Consider the following 21,829-nt stretch of genomic DNA (forward strand, 5'->3'; position numbering starts at 1 on the left):
AGTTTTTTTATTGCTTAAGTTCGTCTATTTAGCACGTTTGGGGAATGGGTGATGCCAGTTAATTAAAAAAAAACCCAGCATTTTCAACCAGAAAGCTTTTTTTAATTCATTCACGGGGTGTGGGCTTCGCTGGCTGGGCCAGCATTTATTGCCCATCCCTAGTTGCCCTCAAGAAGGTAGTGGTGAGCTGCCTTCTCGAACTGCTGCAGTCCATGTGATGTAGGTACACCCATAGTACTGTTAGGGAGTTCCATGATTTTGACCCAGCGACAGTGAAGGAACGGCGATATATTTCCAAGTCAGGATGGTGAGTGACTTGGAGGGGAACTTCCACGTGGTGATGTTCCCATCTATCTGCTGCCCTTGTCCTTCTAGGTGGTAGTGGTCGTGGTTTGGAAGGTGCTGTTGAAGGAGCCTTGGTGAATTCCTGCAGTGCTTTTTGTAGATGGTACACACTGCTGCTACCGTGCGTCGGTGGTGGAGGGAGTGAATGTTTGTGGATGTGGTACCAATCAAGCGAACTGCTTTATCCTGGATGGTGTCCAGCTTCGTCAGTGTTGTAGGAGCTGCATTCATCCAGGCAAGTGAGTAGTATTCCATTACATTCCTGACTTGTGCCTTGTAGATGGTGGACAGGCTTTGGGGAGTCAGGAGGTGAGTTACTCGTCACACGATTCCTAGCCTCTGACCTGCTCTTGTACCCACAGTATTTATATGGCTAGTCCAGTTCAGTTTCTGGTCATGGTAACCCCCAGGATGTTGAAAGTGGGGAAATTCAGTGATGGTAATGCCATTGAACATCAAGGGGCGATGGTTGGATTCTCTCTTGTTGGAGATGGTCATTGTCTGACACTTGTGTGGCACGAATGTTACTTGCCACTTGTCAGCCCAGCCTGGTTATTGTCCAGGTCTTGCTGCATTTGGACATGGACTGCTTCAGTACCTGAGGAGTCGCGAATGGTGCTGAACATTGTGCAATCAACAGCAAACATCCCCACTTCTGACCTTATGATGGAAGGAAGGTCATTGATGAAGCAGCTGAAGATGGTTGGGACGACGACAATACACTGAGGAACTCCTGCAGTGATGTCCTGGAGCTGAGATGAGTGACCTCCAACAACCACAACCATCTTCCTTTGTGCTAGGTATGACTCCAACCAGCGGAGAGTTTTCCCCTCGATTCCCATTGACTCCAGTTTTCCTAGGGTTTCTTGATGCCACACTCAGTCAAACGCTGCCTTGATGTCAAGGGCAGTCACTTTTACCGCACCTCGGGAGTTCAGCTCTTTTGTCCATGTTTGAACCAAAACTGTAATGAGGTCAGGAGCTGAGTGGCCCTGGCAGAACCCAAACTGGGCATCAGTGAGCAGGTTATTGTTAAGCAAGTGCCGCTTGATAGCACTGTTGATGACCCCTTCCATTACTTTACTGATGATAGAGAGTAGACTGATGGGGCAGTAATTGGCCAGGTTGGATTTGTCCTGCTTTGTGTGTACAGGAGATATCTGGGCAATTTTACACATAGCCGGGTAGATGCCAGTATTGTAGCTGTACTGGAACAGCTTTGCTAGGGGCGAGGCAAGTTCTGGAGCACAAGTCTTCAGTCCTATTGCCGGAATATTGTCAGGGCCCATAACCTTTGCAGTTCAGTGCCTTCGGCCGTTTCTCGATATCACATGGGGTGAATCGAATTGGCTGAAGATTGTTGCGGATGCTTCAGCCTTATCTTTTGCACTGCTATGCTGGGCTCCCCCATCATTGAATGGGGATATTTGTGGAGCCTCCTCTTTCACTGAGTTGTTTAATTGTCCACCACCATTCACGACTGGATGTGGCAAGACTGCAGAGCTTAGATCAGATCCATTGGTTGTAGGATCACTTAGCTCTGTCTATTACTCGCTGCTTATGCTGTTTGGCACAGAGGTAGTCCTGCTTTATAGCTTCACCAGGTTGACACCTCATTTTTAGGTACACCTGGTGCTGCTCCTGGCATACCCTCCTGCACTCTTCATTGAACCAGGGTTGATCCCCTGGCTTGATGGTAATGGTAGAGTGGGGGATATGCCAGGTCATGAGGTTAGAGATTGTGTTCGAGTACAATTCTGCTGCTGCTGATGGCCCACAGCACCTCATGGATGCCCAGTCTTGAGTTGATAGATCTGTTCGAAATCTATCCCATTTAGCACGGTGGTAGTGCCACACAACACAATGGAGGGTATCTTCAATGTGAAGGTGGGACTTTGTCTCCACAATGACTGTTCGGTGGTCACTCCTACCGATACTGTCATGGACAGATGCATCTGCAGCAGGGAGGTTGGTGAGGAGGAGGTCAAGTACATTTTTCCCTCTTGTTGGTTCCCTCCCCACCTGCCGCAGACCCAGTCTAGCAGTTATGTCCTTTAGGCTTAGCCAGCCCAGTCAGTAGTGGTGCTACCGAGCCACTCTCGGTGATGGACACTGACGTTCCCCACCCAGAGTACATTCTGCGTCCTTGCCACCCTTAGTGTTTCCTCCAAGTGATGTTCAACATGGAGGAGCACTGATTCATCAGCCAAGGGAGGGCGGTAAGTGGTAATCAGCAGGAGGTTTTCTTGCCCATGTTTGACCTGATGCCATGAGACTGCATGGGGTTTGGAGTCGATGTTGAGGACTCCCAGGGCAACTCCATCCTGACTGTATACCACTGTGCTGCCACCTCTCCTGGTTTTGTGCTGCCAGTAGGACAGGACATATCCAGGGATGTTGATGGTGGTGTCTGGGACATTATCTGTAAAACATGATTGCGTGAGTATGATTATGTCAGGCTATTGCTTGACTAGTCTTGAGACAGCTCTCCCAATTTTGGCACTGGCCCCCAGATGTTACTAAGGAGCTCTCAGTTGATCTCACGGGGATGTGGGCGTTGAGGTCTTGCAACAAGTGTGGGAATCTAGTGAGCAGCACTGAGGGAGCATGGTGCTGCAGAATAGTAGGAGGCTGAGACCAGAGTGAGGGCAGGCCAGGAAGTGTGGCAGCAGGCTGAAGGTCCGCCTAGGGCGGCAAATACCATATACCGGTGTTGGCACCAAGACATCCAATATAAAGGAACCTGGTTTTGTAACTGGGGCAATCATCACAGCCTCAAGTTATCACTCTGTCGTGAAGTGAAATGAGGCAGCATGACAATTCCTCTGGGTTAACCTTTCAGGACAACTGACAATGAAGCATATATCAGTCGGCCTGGACAACATCCTGGTTTGACTAACAAGTGATGTTTAATATTCATGACACCCCAGTGTTGGCAATGACCACCGCTAAGAAAAGGCCTCCCCCACAATGGGCTCCTTCTGCCTTTAAGTACCAGAATTATTGGGCACCCCCGCCATCAACATCCTGGGGAAGAAGAGGGTCAATAACGGCCAGAAGTTTAACTTTACTGCGATATCAATATTGCGGCTACAAGAGCAGGGAAGTGACTTGGTATTCTGCGATGAACGCCACATCTCTCACAGCTCTAAACCTCTCTCCCTGCTGCAAGGTTGAAGTCAGAAGTGCGATGGAACGCTAATTTGCCTGGACAGTTGCAGCTCTAACAATAGCAATTCAACAACATCCAGGGTAAATTAGTCCACTGGGTTGGTGAATTTGCTACCGAACTCAAAATCCACTCGGACCACTACAGCCACTGTGGCTGCAGTTTTCATCATCTGCAGAATGCACTGCAGCAATACCCCAAGGCTGTTTCAAAAGCAACTTCGAGCTTAATGGCATCTACCACTAAGAAGAAAAGCAACAAGACCATGGGAACAAAAATGCCACAAAAGTTGGACATGTTCGAATAGTCCTTCATTGCTGGGTCAAAATCCTGTAACTCACCAATACCATTAGCACAAGGAATGCAGCGGTTTAAGGAGAAAATACTACCATCTTTTGAGGACAACTGCAGATGGGAAATAATATGGATTTGGCAGTCATCCACATCACAAAAGCAACAAGTATGCAATCATCTAAGATGCATTCATTGAAGTCAGTATAACATTGTGAAGAGGATGTTGTTTACTGGGAGGTTAACAAAGGCAAAGTGGCAACACACTATATTGGAGGGCCTGTGCACTGTACAAATAAAGTGGGGAACTAGGTCCATTTTCTGCTGAATTCTCAACCTCGCCTTTGTACCACAAAGGCACCGAAAGATATTAAAAGCTGAAGGATGAGATGTCACATGCCGCCCTGTGGATGGCTCAAGCAGCATTAGCGGTCTGATAGCAAGTCATTCACCAACTCTCCAAAACAGGAGGAAAATGAGCAGATAATTACCATCATTCCCAACTGGCCCTCATCACTCACCACAAACTAGCCTCACCCACATAATTATCTCCAGCAGTATTCTCTTAAATTCATTTCTATACTGCTCTTTTTAGAAATACAGAGAAGCTACAAAATGCAAACAGGTCATATGGCCAAAGTTCACAGCAAGAGAGTGAGACAAACTGTGTGGTCATTTACAGTGAGAGAGTGAGAGGGGAGTGGGGCCTTTAACAGTGAGAGAAGAGTGTGAGACCATTAAAGAGCGCAAGAGGGAAAACAGCGTGGACAGCAGCTGATTGGTGAATAGGACTGGTAAGTATTTCTCGTTTTTAAAGTAAAAGTAAGGTCTTCAGTTTGTGTTTAGATCTCTAGTCTTTTTTTTCACTTTTTCTTAAAGGTAGCTTGTTATGGATAAGATCGATACTGGTGTGTATAAATAAAATTATAATGAAGCGTAAAGAGTGGGGATACTAGAGTAATTAATTAATAAATTGAATAAAATATGATACCAATGGCAGGACGGGTGATGTGTTGCTGCTGCAGCATGTGGGAGCTGCTGGACACTAAGGGGGTCCAGAGCGAACACTCTGTACCAAGTGTTGCAGTTCGAGGAACTTCGGATCTGAGTTAAGGAGCTGGAGTCTGAGCTGCAGACATTGCACCATATCAGGGAGAGGGAAAGTTACCTGGACACTTTGTTCGAGGAGGCGGTCACACTTCTCAGATTAGGTAATTCAAATTTGGTCTGTGATCAGGTGTGTGACTGCAGGTGAAGCAGGTGTAGGGACCCAGGGGGTAGTGTTCATGGAGCCTCAGCCCCTGCAACTGTCCAACAGTTACAAGGTTCTTGCAAGCTGTGTGGATGAGAGCGGGGACTGCAGGGAGGATGGGCCAACTGACCAGCGCACCATGGTACAGGGAACCATTCAAGTGGGGGGAGGAAATGGGAGTGTAGTAGTGGTAGGGGACAGTACAATTATGGGGGTAGGTACTGCTGTCTGCAGCCGCGAGTGTGAGTCCCGAAGGCTGTGTTGCCTCCCCGGTGCCAGGGTTAAGGAATCTCCTCAGGGCTGGAGAGGAACTTGGGAGTGGGAGCGGAGGGGTCCAGTTGTCATCGTCCATGTTGGTACCAACAACATTGATAGGATTAGAAAGGAGGTCCTGCTGAAAGAATTTGAACAGTTAGGAGCTAAATTAGAAAGCAGAACCTCCAAGGTAATAACCTTGGGATTGCTACCTGAGCCACGGGCAAACTGGCATAGCATAAATAAAGTCAAGGAGTTTAAATGCGTGGCTCAGAGAATGGTGTGGGAGTAATGCGTTTCAGTTCATGAGGAACTGGCACCAGTACTAGGGTAGAAGGGAGCTGTTCTGGTGGGACGGGCTTCACTTGAATTGTGCTGGGACCAGTGTCTTTGCAAACTGAGTAACTAGGGGTGTAGAGGGGTGTAGGGCTTTAAACTAAATAGATGGGGCCGGGGATGAGGGGAGGCGGGGTTCTGGAAAGAGGAAACGTAGGCTTACAAAGCAAAAAGATATGGCAGCATTGCAGGGCAGCTATCTAGGTAATGATATCCAGAGTGAGAGGAAGGGACAGAGTGTACAAACATTTTTTTTAAAAAGCAGCGAATAGGGTTAAAGGGGGAAAAATGGTAAAGAAGCAAAATTAATGGCCCTTTACTTAAATGTAGCATTCAGAACAAAATAAATGAATTAGCGGCACAAATAGAGGTTATTAGGTATGATCTTATAGCCATTACGAAGACATGGTTATAAGGAAGTCAAAGCTGGGAACTAAATATTCAGGGGTATGTGACTTTTCGAAAGGACAGTCAGGAAGGAAAGGGTGGTGGAGTAGCTTTGTTAGTACAATATAAAATAAGTGCGATAACAAGAAAGGATCTTGGATCGGAAGATGTAGAATCCATATGGGTGGAGGTAAGAAATAACAAAGGGAAGAAGATGCCAGTGGGAGTAGTCTATAAGCCTCCTGACAGTAGCAATGCTATAGGACAGAGAATAATTCAGGAGATAATGAGGGAATGTAAAAAAGGCAGTACATTAATCATGGGTGACTTTAATCTTCATGTAGATTGGGAAAATCAAATTGGCAGAACTAGACACGAGCAAGAATTCATAGAGTGTATTCGAGATAGTTTCTTAGAACAATGCGTTGTGAATCCAACCAAGGATTTTGAATCTGGTAATGTGTAATGAGTTAGGTTTAATAAATGATCTCAGAGTAAAGGATCCCCTAGGAAACAGTGACCATTATATGGTAGAGTTTAGCATTCAGTTTGAGATTGAGAAACTTGGGTTGGAAACAACTGTGCTAAACTTCAATAAGGGTAGTTACAAAGGAATGAGGGCAGATTTGGCTGGAGTGGACTGGGAAAGCAGATTAACAGAAAATACAGTTGATGAACAATGGCAGATGTTTAAGAAAATAGTTCATGACTCTCAACAAAGATATATCACAGTGAGGAAGAAGAATTCAAGGAAAGGGATAAACTGCTCATGGTTAACCAAGTAAGTTAAAGACAGCATCAAATTGAAAGGGAAAACATACAATGTGGCAAAGATTAGTGGTAAGCCAGAGGATTGGGAAAGTTTTAAAAACCAACAAAAGATGACCAAAAAAATAATAAAGAGGGAGAAAATAAACTTTGAGGGTAAACTAGCCAGTAATATAAAAACAGACAGTAAGAGCTTCTTTAAACATATAAAAAGGAAGAGAGAGGCCAAAGTGAACATAGGCCCCTTAGAGAATGAGGCTAGGGAAATAATAATGGGGAACCAGGAAATGGCAGAGGAGTTGAATATATACACTGCTTCAGTCTTCACGGTAGAAGATACTAATAGCATTCCAAAAATACTAAACAATCAAGGGACAAATGCGTGGGGAGGAATTAAATACAACAACTATCACTAGAGGAAAAGTACTAGGGAAACTAATGGGGCTAAAGGCTGATACGTCCCCTGGACCTGATGGGTTGCATCCTAGGATATTAAAGGAAGTAGCTACAGAGATAGTGGATGCACTGGTAGTAATCTTCAAAGAATCCTTAGGTTCTGGAAAAGTCCCAGAGGATTGGAGAACGGCCAACGTAACACCTTTATTCAAAAAGAGAGGGAGACAAAAAAAAATAGGTAACTACAGGCCAGTTAGCTTAACATCTGTCACTGGGAAAATGTTGGAGTCTATTATAAAGGATGTAATAGCAGTGCATTTAGAAATACATAATATAATCAAGCAGAGTCAGCATGGATTCATGAAGGGGAAATAATGACCAACAAATTTATTAGTGTTCTTTAAGGAGGTAACAAGCAGGGTAGATAAAGGGGAACCAGTAGATGTAATATATTTGGATTTCCAAAAGGCATTCGATAAGGTACCACACATAAGGCTACTTAATAAGGTAAGAGCCCATGGTATATTAGCATGGATAGAGGATTGGCTAACTAATAGAAAACAGAGAGTTGGGATAAGGGAGGCATTTTCGGGATGGCAACCTGTAACTAGTGGAGTGCCACAGGGATCAGTGCTGTGGCCATAATTATTTACAATATATATTGACTCAGATGAGGGAAGTGAATGTACTATCACCAAGTTTGCGGATGACACAAAAATAGGCGGGAAGACAAGTGGTAAGGGTAACACAGGAGTCTACAGAGGGATATAGACAGGTTAAGTGAGTGGGCAAAAACTTGACAGATGGAATATAATGTGGGAAAAAGTGAGGTTATGCACTTTGGCAGGAAGAACAGAGGAGCTGAATATTATTTTAATGGAGAAAGACTGCAGAAGGCTGCAGCACAGAGGGATTTGGGAGTCCTTGTGCATGAATCCCAAAAAGCTAACATACAAGTTCAACAGGTAATAGGGAAGGCGGATGGAATGTTGGCCTTCATTTCAAAGGGAATGGAGTATAAAAACAGGGAAGACTTGCTAAATCTATACAAGGCACCAGTTAGACCACACCTAGAATACTGTGAACAATTTTGGTCCCCTTATCTAAGGAAAGATATACTGGCATTGGCGTCCACAGAAGGTTCAATAGGTTGATCCCTGATACAGAGAGATTTTCTTAGGAGGACAGGTTGATTAGGTTGAGCCTGTATTCATTGGAGTTTAGAAGAATGAGAGGCGACATAATTGAAACATATAAGATTCTTAAGGGGCTTGACAGGATAGATTCTGAGAGGTTGTTTCTCCTTGTGGGAGAGTCTAGGACCAGAGGGCATAATCTTAGAGTAAGGGGGTGCCCATTTAAAACAGAGATGAGGAAGAGTTTCTTCTCTCAGAGGGTAATGAATCTGTGGAATTCTTTACCGCGGAGGGTTGTAGAGGCTGGGTTGTTAAGTATATTCAAGGCTGAGATTGACAGATTTTTAATCAGTAAGGGAATCAAGGGTTATGGGGAAAAGGCAGGAAAGTGGAGTTGAGGATTATCAGGTCAGCAATGATCTCACTGAATAGCAGAGCAGACTCAATGGGCCGAATGGCCTACTACTGCTCCTATGTCTTATGGTCTAATCCATGTTGGTATTTACGCTCAAAATAAGCAAATCATTTCAAATCATGTCCAACCACTCTGTTCTCACTTTCTTTTAACCTCTTTTCCTTCATCTCTTTTCCTTCATCTCTTTTCCTTCATCTCTTTTCCTTCATCTCTTTTCCTTCATCTCTTTTCCTTCATCTCTTTGCCTTCGATCTTATCCTGAAGGTCAACGTGGCTTCTATCTCAACCACAAACCCAGAAGTGAACTTTGTTTTTTCTTGTGATGCTCCACATCCCTTTCATTTAATCTTATACCCAAGGCGTTTTATATCGTGACCACTCAATTATTAAAAGCAGTCTGCTTTTATCTACAGATGTGCACATATACTATTTCTAGCCACCCTGTCCCATCATTTCATAATTTAAGCACTTTAATCATTATCATTCCAAACTCTGCACTGTTTAAACAAAACGAAAATCCACTTTCACAGAATTGTTACAATGCAGGAGGCCATTCAGCCCATCATGTCTGCACTGGCTCTCCAAAGGAGCATTTCACTAAATTCCATTCTCTTGCCTTCTCCCCATAACCATGCACATTGTTTCTTTGCAAATAATCATCTAATTCCTTTGAATGGCTCAATTGAATTTGCCTCCACTACACACTCAGGCAGCGCATTGCAGAACCTAACCACTCGCTGAGTGAAAAAGTTTCTTTTCTCATATCACTTTTGCTTCTTTTGCCAATTACTTAAAATCTGTGCCTTCTTGTTCTCAATCCGTTCATGAGTGGGAACAGTTTCCCTCTATACTCTGTCCAGGGCCCTCATGATTTTGAATATTTCTATCATATCTCCTCTCAGCCTTCTCTTCTCCAAGGAAAACAGTCCCAACTCCTCCAATCTATTTTCATAACTGAAGTTTCTCATCCCTGGAACCACTTTTGTAAACTTCTTCTGCACTGTCTCCAATGCCTTTACATCTTTCCTAAAATGCAGTGTCCAGAGTTCAACATGACCTCTTTGCTCTTGTACTCTATGCCCCCATAATAAAGTCTAGGATACTGTATGTTTTTATTAACTGCGCTCAAACTGTGCTGCCACCTTTAATGACTTATGCACATATACACCCAGGTCCCATTGCTCCTGCACCCACTGTGGAATAGTACTCTTTATTTTACACCATCTTTCTCTGTTCTTCCTACTAAAATGTATCACCTCGCATTTCTCCGCATTGAACTTCATCTGTCACCTATCCACCCATACCACCAACTTGTCTATGTCCTTTTGAAGTTCTTCTCTATCCTCCTCAGTTTACAATGCTTCCAAGTTTCATATCAACCACAAATTTTGAAACTGCACCCTATACACCAAGGTCTAAATCATTAATATATATCAGGAAAAGCAAGGGTCCGAATACCAACCCATAGGGAACTCCACTACAAACCCCCTACAGCCCGAGAAACATTCATTAACCACTTCTGTTTTCTGAAACTCAGCCAATTTTGTATCGATGTTGCTAATGTCCCTTTTATTCTATGAGCTATAACTTTTCTCACCAGTCTGTTGTGCGACACTGTATCAAATGCCTTTTGGAAGTCCATGTACACCACATCAACAGCATTGCCCTCATCAACCCTCTCTGTTACCCCTTCAAAAACTCCAGCAACTTAGTTAAGCACAATTTTCCCTTAAGAAATCTATGCTGGCTTTCCTTAATGAACCCGCATATGTCCATGTGACTATTAATTCTATCCCAAATTATTGTTTCTAGAAGTTTTCCCACCACTTACACCCTTTTTTGAACAAGGCCATAATGTTGACAATTCTCCAGTACTCTGGCACCACCCTGAACCTTTTTTTCCCAAGCTTTTGCTCAAATTTATATTTCTTACAACAGCAGGAACACAGTTAATCTGCACTGTGCTCTCTAAATCTTTAATATTCTTCCTATAGCATGCAGCTCAATATTGCACAATGCTCTGAGGTCTTGTGGCTTTTACATTCTCTCTCATGCTAAAAGCTAAGATTCTATTACTTTTTTTCTTTTACACAGCATCAATTTGACTTGTGCTCATTGTGTGTGCCTGCACCCAAAATGCCTTTTGCTCTTCCTATTTACATTCAGAGTATTATATTTTCTTCACAAAAATGTATCACTTCCCATTACTGACACTGAATTCCATCTAGTCACTTTATTTTATTCCTCAATTTCAATATCCATTCTCAACTTCCTTTGATCTCCTAAATAATGAATATAATTCTCATTTTGGTATCAGTGACAAATTTCTCTAGGCTTACAAACAGTGCACAGAAGTGGCCCCAGAACTGAACCTGCATAATAATATCCAATCCCAATTGTTCTAAAGAAAAAATTACCTTAACTCCATTCTAATCAATTTTTAAATCCAGTATGCATTCTTTCCCCAGTTCCATGTCCCTTAATCTTTCCTAGCAATCTCATGTCTTACTTCGTCAAAGGTTTTTCTGAAGTTCATGCACACTACATCCACTTCATTTCCCCTATCTACTGCCTTAAAAGAATTACAAAATTTATCAAGGACGCTTATTCCTTTTGAAATCCATGCTGGCTACTTCTAACTACTTTCCTTTTATCTAGATCATGGCAATTTAATTCTTAAAGGTACTAAAATTTTCCTACTACAGATTTTAAACTAACTGCTTGTAAAAAATGGGTACTAATTTTTTTTTCCAGCCATCATCAATACAATTTTCCTTCATGATGGAAATACTCAATGAGCGTTTCCTGCTACCTTATCCAAGGCAATCATTGCTACTGGCCCACATAAATTGAATGTGCAAAAAAATCTTAAAAGTCAGTACTACTTAAGAAATCAAGTGTTACATTAATCATACATTGGTGTTACTACACAACTTTTTCTAGTTACAGAGCTAGAATCTGAATACAAATACATGATGCATTTCATGACTACAACAGTTAATAAAATAGGCAAAATGCTCTTGAAAGATATCAAGGAGAATAAATGGTGCAATGGGTGCCAATATATGAACCTGGGTTTGACTGCAAACCACAGCATGAAATTCCTTTGTTTGCTAGGCTACAACATAGGAATGTCATAGACATGATACAAGTCTGGCAATCTTAATCCTGTCTCTAGTGGCTACAGTTCCACAGCACAAAGTGCTAAAATTTAAGTAAAGACTGATTTAGAAAATTAAAGAGAAATATACACACGGTTGCAGGAAAGGAGAGAAAGCAGTATATTTAGCTGTGTCGTGCTGGATTTAATCTAGAAAAACAATTTCACCTTCAATGTAAAAGGTAAATTTTAAAAATGAAAATTAAGACTCAGTGCTGAGCACTTCAGTCAGTTGGCAAGAGAAGGGGTTGAAATACTTGTTGCACAAACTTAATCTAAACTGACTTTTCTTGATATTCTGACAAGAGTACAAAACCATTGAGTAATTTCTCACTCAAATGTTGTAGCTGCGTTCCTGAAAAGTGCAACTATAAATGAAACAATGTTAAGCGAATCAGATGTTTCCATTGCAACCAACATAAAAGCCGGAGTTAAGTTCTGTGAACCTTTCTTGTCAGGAAAAAAATTAGAACATTATATCCTGCAAAGTGAAATATCGCACGTTCCTAAATTCTTATATTCGTAAGCTAAATAGCTTCTAAAATAAAATTTAAAAATATAATATATTCTAACTCTTGCTTCTTACCTCCCTCTCGCCGCTCATCCCGCTTGCCAACCCTCCTGTTCACTGTTTCCCGCTTCCCTCTTCAGAATCCTCTTTGTGAGCGAGGGAATGAGAAGAGCTGCAAATGAGAGGATCAGGCAGAGAAGCGGCGAGTGGTAAGGAGGGTCAGTGAGCAGGAGAGAGAGTCCAAAATGGCGCTGATCGGGGTCACGCAACACTATGTCGGCCCGGCGCAAAGCGACGCTAGAAAAATGGAAAACCCTATACAAAAAGTGTGCTTACTATTATATCTGTGCGTTAAAGTGGAATGGCTTAGAACAGGGAATTTAAAACTGGACTTCTTCTTAGGCAGTCCCTTGGGACTGAGGATGACTTTCTTTCACTCCAGGGTTGTGGGTCCTGAGGTGACTAAAAAGTCCAATGCTGGATCCGCGCACACTGCCATAGGTGGGGCAGGTAGCACTTGATGAGGTGGGTGGGTGAGATGCTCAGGCTTTGGTATGCTCCTTCCACTGTTTGTGTTTGGTCTCCATCTGGGTCTGCTGAAGACACTTGAAATGGTTGGCATCTTCACGGATGCTTCTCTAGTTTGGGCGGTCTCCAGCAAGAGATTCCCACAGATTGGTGGGGATGTTGCATTTTTTCAGGAAGGCTTTGAGGATGTAAAACAGGGTAATTTAAACCTAAAACAGGGCAATTTAGAATGGGGACCTACTGTATTTGTAGTCACCTAAATTTGAACAATTGCCTAGGTTCCAAAGAAGTGTTCCACAGAAGACGTTCCATGGCAACTTTGGTCCAGTCTATTCTTAACAAAAAAGCTGGATTATATTTACTTTTCTTCCAAGTAAATGTTAAGCATGCACTTATTTTTGGCTAAACTGCCAAGCAGGGTAAACAATTTTAGCCAATCTTATGCTCTCAAATGAAATACATGACTCTACCACTAACTACAGCTATAACAGAGAATAGATTGTTAAAAGGTCTATGATTAGGTAGAATCTCTATTTTAGAGAATTCAAACAAATCATGCTGTAATTTACATTTTGAAAAACAATGGACATCTTGCAACATGCACCTTGAGTTAGACTTTTTCCTGCACCTTTCAGTAGGATAATTTGCACCGTAACTTGCTAGAAGCGTGAGCTGATAATGGCGCAGTGTGGGCAATTAGACATCTGGGACCAAGAAGACCAAACCAAAAAATTCAAGGATGGGAAAAGAAACAGAAGAACCATAGAGGGGGAGGACAGAATAGAATCAAAATCAGGTACAGAAAGAGAAATGAGGAGAGGGGAAGAGTAATTAGCTTGACAGAAAGAAAAAAGATAAAAGAGAAAAATGTAAGAAAAAATAAAATTTCCACGTACAGGAATGAGACTCAACAGTTTAAATTGTTACCTTTCTGGGAACTGGCAGAGATCGATTAGCATAATTACATACTTAAAAGGGAACTTAGACTGTTAATTATAAGCTTCAATTTACTGTAGTGAGTTTGATGGGCAATTAATGTGCAAATTCAAAAAGTGCTTAAAAATTAACGGGGAGGCTAAAGTTAACATGCTGTTTGCACAAGGCAAAAGTCGGAATGGCATGAATCGACAATCGTGCTGGAGAGTCACAACTCATGGTGCATCTTTTCCTCTGAACATGTTGGCCAATTTGCATATTAATGATGGCATGCATCATGAACCTAGTCATTGTTTTTTTAACAGGAAGATGACTTATAAATCTGCTATGCACATCTCTGTATTTGATTAATATGCTTAACATGTCTACTAAGTAAGAAGTGTCACCCGCTTAGGTCCTAGCCAATCTAGATAATTGCAACTTGCAATTATTCAGCACCTTTAATTAGCCCACTTCACAATGCAAGTAGAGTTAATGTTGAGTCAGTTTTGGTTTCCAATAGCTTGCGATTGTACTCCTCTTTCCATTAGTTAGGTCAAAGTGATTGGTTTTGAGAAGCCTTTTAAGAAGCCTTCAGGGAAGGAGAGGTGCACAGGTTTAGGAAGGGCATATTGAATAATAGAGCAAAGATGACTGAAGACATTGCTACCACAAAGGGAAAAAAAATGTGCGCTTATCTTTCACATCCACAGGATGTCCCAAAGTACTCAGCCAATTACTTTTGAAATATAATCATTGTTGTACAGACAAACAAGATGGGCAAATTGTGCACAGTAAGATCCCAAAACAGCAAAGAAATAAATGACAAATTAATTTGGACACTGCACTGTGCTTCTTTGAATAGCACCATGAGATCCTTAATTTCCAGTTGATTAGGCATGCAGGGTTTCAGTTTAATAACTCATGTGAATGACAGCATCAATAGTGCAGAACTCCCTCAGTGCTGCAATGAAGTCAAGCCAGATTAAGTTCTCAAGTCCAGCAGTGAGGTTTCAAAGGCAATGGTCCCACTACTGCTCAAGCTGATATTAACACTGATGTGGAAGGAAAGGAGATGCAAAAGACAAGAAGGAAGGGATGAGACTTAAAGCTGGAAGAAGTTACATAATGTGGGTGCTGATGTAATGAGGATAAAACATTTAAATTTGATTTGTTGGGAACAGGGAATTAATGTAGATCAGCAAGGGCTGGGATAATGTAAAAATTGAATTTAGTATGAATTAGGGTGTCTGTGGCAGAGCTCTGGATGATTTGGGGTTCATGGAAAGTGAAGATCAGAAGAACCAACATGTAGGGCATTGAACTGACAAAAATACAGAAGGGTTTGGCAGCAAGGTAAGTTTGAAGCTGGAAATGTTGTAACGGTGAAAGCAAGCAGCCTTAGATATGGAAGTAAAAAGCTCTTTGAAGCTCAACTCTTGGCCAAACAGGTAACACAGGCCTGAACGTTCAACCAGGTGCAAAGGTGAATTGGTGACCAAAGTGCAGAGTGGATGCCAAAAGCAATGGTTTTGTTCTTACTGACATTCAACTGGAGGAATACTTGGCTCAATCACAGTCTGTCTGCAAAGAAGCAAGCATGGTTTTAAGGAAGAAGGATAAGTGATGGAGATAGGCTGTGTCAGCATACATAAGAAAGTTTACCCTGTGGTTGCAGATGAATTGAGGAATAACATCTGCACAAGGAAGGGCGCAAGAATAGATACTTGGGGAACTACTTAGATGATAATGTAGGGCAGGAGCAGCTTTGCTGAAAATGCACTGATTGTCACCATGCAAGGCTGTCCCATTGAAATGGATCCAGATGGGGAAGTAGTGGAGCAGGATGGCACTGCTGACTACATTGAAAACTCTGGAGGTCAAGGAGGTTAAAGCATCATGACCAAAGGTCACAAAGTCACTACTTGACTTATGGCCTAATGGTGGTGGATTCTGACTGGCAGGCTATTTTACTCAAAAGCATAATTCAAAAATATGGATAGGGTCTGAGATTCATATTAGTGCACTGTACAAAACAAATGTTCTCCTATAATGTGCCAGCATGTAAAAATACATAACCTAGTTGGGAGAAAGAAATGCTGTTTAGCATCACAAGCAAAATTCTGTAGATGCTGGAAATCTTGAAATAAAAACAAAAAAATGCTGCAAATACTCAGCAGGTCAGGCAGCATCTGCAAAGAGAAATAGTTAATGTTAATTCTGTTTCTCTCCACAGATGCTGCCTGACCTGAGTATTTGCAGCACTTATCCTTTTTATTTGTTTACTGTCTGTTATACTATTAATGATGTAAATATTTGTGGCAGGAAAGTAGGGATATATTGACTTTGGCTAAGATCAGGATGCAAATTCAGGCATTCTTGACTACCACCTTCCTGCATTTTAAAATCTTCAACTGTTATCCAAAAGCACTGAGATATTCAGCAGCAGTGACTCAGCTGTTTCAAAAGTCTACTCAATTTAACTTTGCTTAATTCAAATTACCTGGCTACATTATTATTAATAAAGCACTACATTCTATTTTACCCCCATTGCTAAATTCAAGTTATTGAATAATTCAAATTTTATAGTTCAAAAATATTTGTTAGTCAGTAGACTGTAGATCCCACCTTTTTTCCGAAATCTCTCATCAATCTCACCATATGGCTTAGAAAAAAATGGTTAATTTTGATTGTTTGGCTCTTGCTCCCAGTATAAACAAATGGCTATCAAATCCCAACTATATTTGCAATACATTTGACATTGGTAATATTAATAATATGTTAAAGAGAACTTTTGTTTTGACATTTCCTGGACAATTAGGAAAGTGAATTGAAACAGTTAGGTATCAGCTTCATATGGACCACCAGTGGACCTGGAAATATTCAGCCTCAATGCTGCAGGTAAGAAAGAAGAGATCAAAAGGAAAAGCTCTGTCCAAAGTCATTACTATACAGGGTCTGTGATGCTATGAAATCTTATGAACAGTGCAGTATGAAAATCCTATTAGATCCTCAATTGTGTGGCTCCCTTTGAAGAAGAGTTGATAAAGGAATGCATTGTTATTAAAAACTGCGTAAACAGGAATTCAAATTAAATCATATTACTATGTTTACTATACAATTAGCAGACAAAACATTCCACATGAAACATTAGAACTAGTACTCCAAATATAGTCAACAAAACTGGTTTCTTCAGGGGCCAATAGGCCAAAGCATCTTAAAATATAAAATATTAAAAGCAAATGATAGTCTAAAAAATCAGACAACAACATTAAGCAAAGCTGCTAATAGAATGTTCAAAGTCTGGAAAGATAAAAAAATCAAGAAATTTAAGAAGTTTTTTTTTAAAGAACCATTTTGGACTGATCCTTTTCCTTATGAACTGAATATCTACTCCAATCTGGTAGTCAGGTGACATTCACGGAAGTACCCACCCTCAGCTGGAGCAGCCTGGAAATCAGAGGAGTCCTTCTTTAACTTTGAAGTCACACTAATTTTCCTTGCTTTTCTCTCTAGAGTACCTGAAGGGTCTGTACAAGACAAGTCATGAAGATTGAGAGGGATAAAGGGGCAAACCTCTAAAAACCTAAAACACAACCCCAACACACATGTAAGACGCCACAACTAGATACAATACATAAAGCACATTTCTTAAGCATTTATCTAACTACTTCACACCACTAGAGTAAACTATTGAATAAAAGAAATCGGAAAAAAAAGAGCAGCTGACACCTTCATGAAACCCAAAGATTCATGCACAGACAATCCTGCACAGACATCATTGGTGGGATAGCACTAAGGCAAGAAAATAATTTACAATTTCTTCAGTTTTGCTGTGAAGTATGCCCCCTGGTTGGTCTTAGGTTTGGCTCAAGAACATTGCTCCCACCCAAAGAATAATGGATCTTAACAGGACGAATAGGTATTGAAATAAGTTGCAGTTAATGGATGGCTGTTGTACTATTACATTGTGAGGACAATTTTATTGCACCAAGCAAGATTCCACCCCTTTTTATTCCCACAGGCTGTATTCGTAAAGTGCTGAAACTTCAGGCTACACAGGTGTTTGAATGTCAACATCAAGTTACTAAGATGCATACTTTTAAAAGAAATAAACTACAACTGTAAAGATAATGTTACTAAACAAAAATAAACCTTTCAGAACAGCTTAAAGGCTGGGTCATGAAACATTTCGATTTTGTACAATTTAACCTACAATGTGGAGGACAGAAATCTTTTGAAGGCTTGAGCTTAATTGAAGATGCTGCTCAGCTTTAAAATTTGTCTGTTATTTTGAGACTAATGCTCAATTCTCACCCTGCAACACTTCATAGAATTGAACTATAACAACTGGAATAGGTTGGCATTATTTCACCACTAATTCAAATACACTAACAAATAATTGATACAGATAACTTATCCCAGATCAATACAGTTTTGAAATCTGACTTTAAGATTTCAATTGTGTGTGAGATCAAGAATTAAATCGGAACAGTGCAAATTTTCATTTGATCCCCCCCCAAGTTGACTTAAAAATTTTAGCAACACAATACAATGAGATTTTACATTTAAATTCCCTTCCAAGCCTTATTTCTCACTCTGCTTCTCCATTTATGTCACACCACCTGCTGAATAAGGATTGCACTTGCCATATTTGAGCCTATGTCTATATCGCCTCTGTGCCTCAACAGTTTGTTCAACTGAGGAGTGACTAGGATATCTCTATATTCTCCTTCACTTCAGCAAAATACTTCATCTGTTTTTAGTACTTAAGGATTGAAATAAAGTCATGATTTCAATTTGTGGGTAAAGTAGCTTTACAGGGATAAAACCTAGCTCTACCACTCCATTGCAGAATGTACTAAAATACCAATGTACCCAAATAAAACAATGAGAAAGCCACATCATTTTAGAATCACTTTCTACTATGCTAAAACTACAAATAAAGGAGATAAAAGCTTTTAAATCTACTATAAAAGAGCGACTTTTAAAATTGTAGAATGCAAACATTCTAATGGCAAAGCTAAATGAAAACTTTCTTTTAGCAAATGCTGGCTCACAATCAAACCCTCCATAGCAACTGATTAAAGGTTTTGTTGCAAGCAAACAGTACTTTGTACAAAACAAGGCTCGGTTTCTTCTTCACACACTGTAACCTACATAGGGCTGTGTTAATATGTCACTAATTATGGTCAATATTTTTCCTATGTGTTCCAGTTATTGGTTGTTCCACTCAGTCTGAATCAAATTACAAGTTCAATAATAAATAAAACATAGTATCACATGACATTCTAAACATTTACACCAAATTAAAACAAATTACTTTCACAACTTTCAAAATATTTGTATTCTGCAATTTCCCTGCTGCTCCCTTACAAAACACTCCAGGACTTCAGCACTTAATCTAGGCTAGAACTCTATGCGTTACTGAGACATTAGAGGTGGCATCTTTTGGCAGAGAAACTGAGGTTCCTTCTGCCTGCCACAATGGCTACAAAATATCCTGTAACAGGAGGACTCTCCTGGCCAACATTCCTCCTTTACTCACACCAGAAGAAACAGATTAACAGATCATTTCTACATTTGCTGTTTGTGGCTTCTGCACCTGCCTCCATCACAGTCATTGACATCAGCTGTCCCTGAATTCAAGAATGACATCTACTCAGGGTCCTGAGTTTCTGTTCTGGATCCTCACGTGACTGAACAGGCCAATACTCGGCCCACATATCTTTGGGCACATGGGGCAGGATGTCACACGCGGTTGTGGGATCTGAGTGCAGGATTTGCTTCCTTTTCTTCTCTGCCTCATCATTAAGACATTGCGACTCAAAGCATGATGCAGCTTAATGGACAAGTTACTGCCATTTTGAAAGATTAGTAGCAAGCTCTTCACAGTCATTAATCTCAATGCTACCATGCTTCAAGGAGAGCTTCAGAGTGTCTTTGCAGTGTTTTCTTTGTCCTCCCCAGGACGTTGGCCATATGAAAGTTGATTAACAGGATCTGGTGGGGAAGATGCTGTCCAACCATCCGAGCAGTGTCTGATCCACTGAAGTTGATTTTGCAGGAGTTTTGCCCGAAAGCTTGTAGGGCTGGCTTCAAGAACGACACTAGCATTTGTTGAACTGTCCTCTCATTGAATCCAGAGGATGTGACCAAGGTATTGCTGATAGAATTTCTATAACGCTCTTATGTGTTGCTGATGCATAATCCAGGTCTCACTGCAGTACAAGAGTGTGTTGATGACAACTGCTCTCTACAATAGGACTTTTGCTGACACGGAGATCTTTGCTGTCAACCACTCTCTGCCACAGTTTGTAGAGGATGAGCTGGTGCAGCTGATCCAGTGTTGGATCTCTGCATCAATGGTGGCCTTTTGAGAAAGGTAGCTGCCAAGGTGTGTGAAGTGCTCAACATATTCCAGAGTCTCTCCTTCAACATGTGTGGGAGGTAGAAAATTTCACTGACTAGCTATGTGTTATTTTGGCACCATTCAAAAACAGGCCGAGTTTCTTGTATGCAGAATTGAAGAGATCGAGAGTGGTTTGTAAGTCTGGCGCAGAGTGGGCAACAACACTGCAGTCATCTACAAACTGTAGATTATGTATGGTTATGATGGTCAGTTTAATTTTGACATGGAGGCAAGTGAGGTTAAAGAGTTTTCCATGTAGATGGTATTTAATACTGACACCAGATAGAAGATTTTTGATGAGGTGAATAGTCACTGTCAGGTAGGTTGTAAATAGTATTGGGGCTATCACACAGCTTTGCTTGACACATGGCCAGATTTTGAAGGGAACTGTTTGAGATCTCCCACTCAAGACAGCTGCAGTTGTATCATCATGAAGCAACTGCAGGATTGTGAAGTTTTTTGGACATCCAAATCTTTGGAGCACAATCCACAGAGCCTCACAATTACTGAGTCAAATACTTTGGTCAGGTTGATGAAGGTCATTGTTTTTCATTCATTTGATTGCTTGTTGCAGTTCTCCCATCCATGCTGGCTGACCCATGGATTCTACCACAGGGTGGAGGTTAACTTGGAGAACATCGACTACCAATGTGGGTTCAAGATTGAAGAGTTGCTGAAATTGCTATTTCTGGCGTTGACTGATGGCATTGTCATCTTGAGAAGAGAAACACCATGCTGTGAGCAAAGGGGATTTTGTCCATTTGACCTTATTCTATAGATGGCCCTGGTGTTTTCAAAATGCTTTCATGCCATGATGGCCAGCATATTAAATAGTCATTTGGTACCACAGAACTTGAACATTGCTGAAAAAAATATTTTTTTTGTCTAGCTTTTTCGTCTTGCACTCATCAGGACAATTTGCAAAAAAGTGCCATTTGCGAGTTCATTCCCCAGGGCATTGTCTTGAACAGAGTCAAGCTCCTGGTTTAAATTTCAAACAATGTTTGACAGTTAACTGTCAGTCACCATCAACAGGCACATTATCCATAACAATGTCTCCACCAGAGGCCACTTGCCAACCAATCAGCTGATCTTCTCATACAGTATAAATTTGTTGTTTCGCCTGACATTGACATTTTCTTGCAAATTGTCCTGATATGTGCAAGACAAAAAGCTTCAAAAAAAGGTCTCTTTTTCAGCAATACTCATGGTCAGCATATTGTTTGACCTCTTAGGCTCCTTCCACGACATGTTCTTCATCTTCTGGATTTGTCTTTGAGCTGTTGGAATGCTGCCTTCTTGAATTGCGATCTTGGATTGTTCTGACAGGCAATGAAGGCTGCTCATTTTTGTTCTTGGAGATCACAAATGTCAGCATAACTTTCACCAAACCAGTCCTGGCATTGACAATGCACAAACCCAATGACCTGGACACAGGAGTCTAGCAAGCTGACTTTATTTGATCCCACTGTTCTGGAATTGAGTTGGATGTGTGAAGATTTTCTAGATTGGTCATGAGGCGCTTTTGGAATTCCTCTCTTTGGTTGGGCTGC

The 21,829-nt window shown here is 41.2% G+C and overlaps 1 protein-coding gene across 9 annotated transcripts in view; it reads right to left on the reverse strand.

Annotated features, from left to right (window-relative positions):
* tab3 (TGF-beta activated kinase 1 (MAP3K7) binding protein 3) overlaps positions 1-21,829 on the reverse strand; it is a 130,166-nt gene that overhangs the window by 5,571 nt on the left and 102,766 nt on the right. For 2 of the 9 annotated variants that reach the window (XM_078559835.1, XM_078559836.1), the window contains exon 7: positions 17,299-17,394. The exons of 4 other annotated variants lie outside the window; for them this stretch is intronic. In XM_078559835.1, coding sequence (XP_078415961.1) covers positions 17,299-17,394 — 96 coding nt within the window. Of the gene's footprint in view, positions 1-12,496; positions 12,737-17,298; positions 17,395-21,829 lie in introns of those variants that run through there. 3 more of the 9 variants (XM_078559839.1, XM_078559844.1, XM_078559842.1) reach the window with 3 other exon arrangements.

The sequence above is a fragment of the Cetorhinus maximus genome, chromosome 16, assembly GCF_964194155.1.
Source record: "Cetorhinus maximus chromosome 16, sCetMax3.hap1.1, whole genome shotgun sequence".
NCBI lineage: Eukaryota > Metazoa > Chordata > Chondrichthyes > Lamniformes > Cetorhinidae > Cetorhinus > Cetorhinus maximus.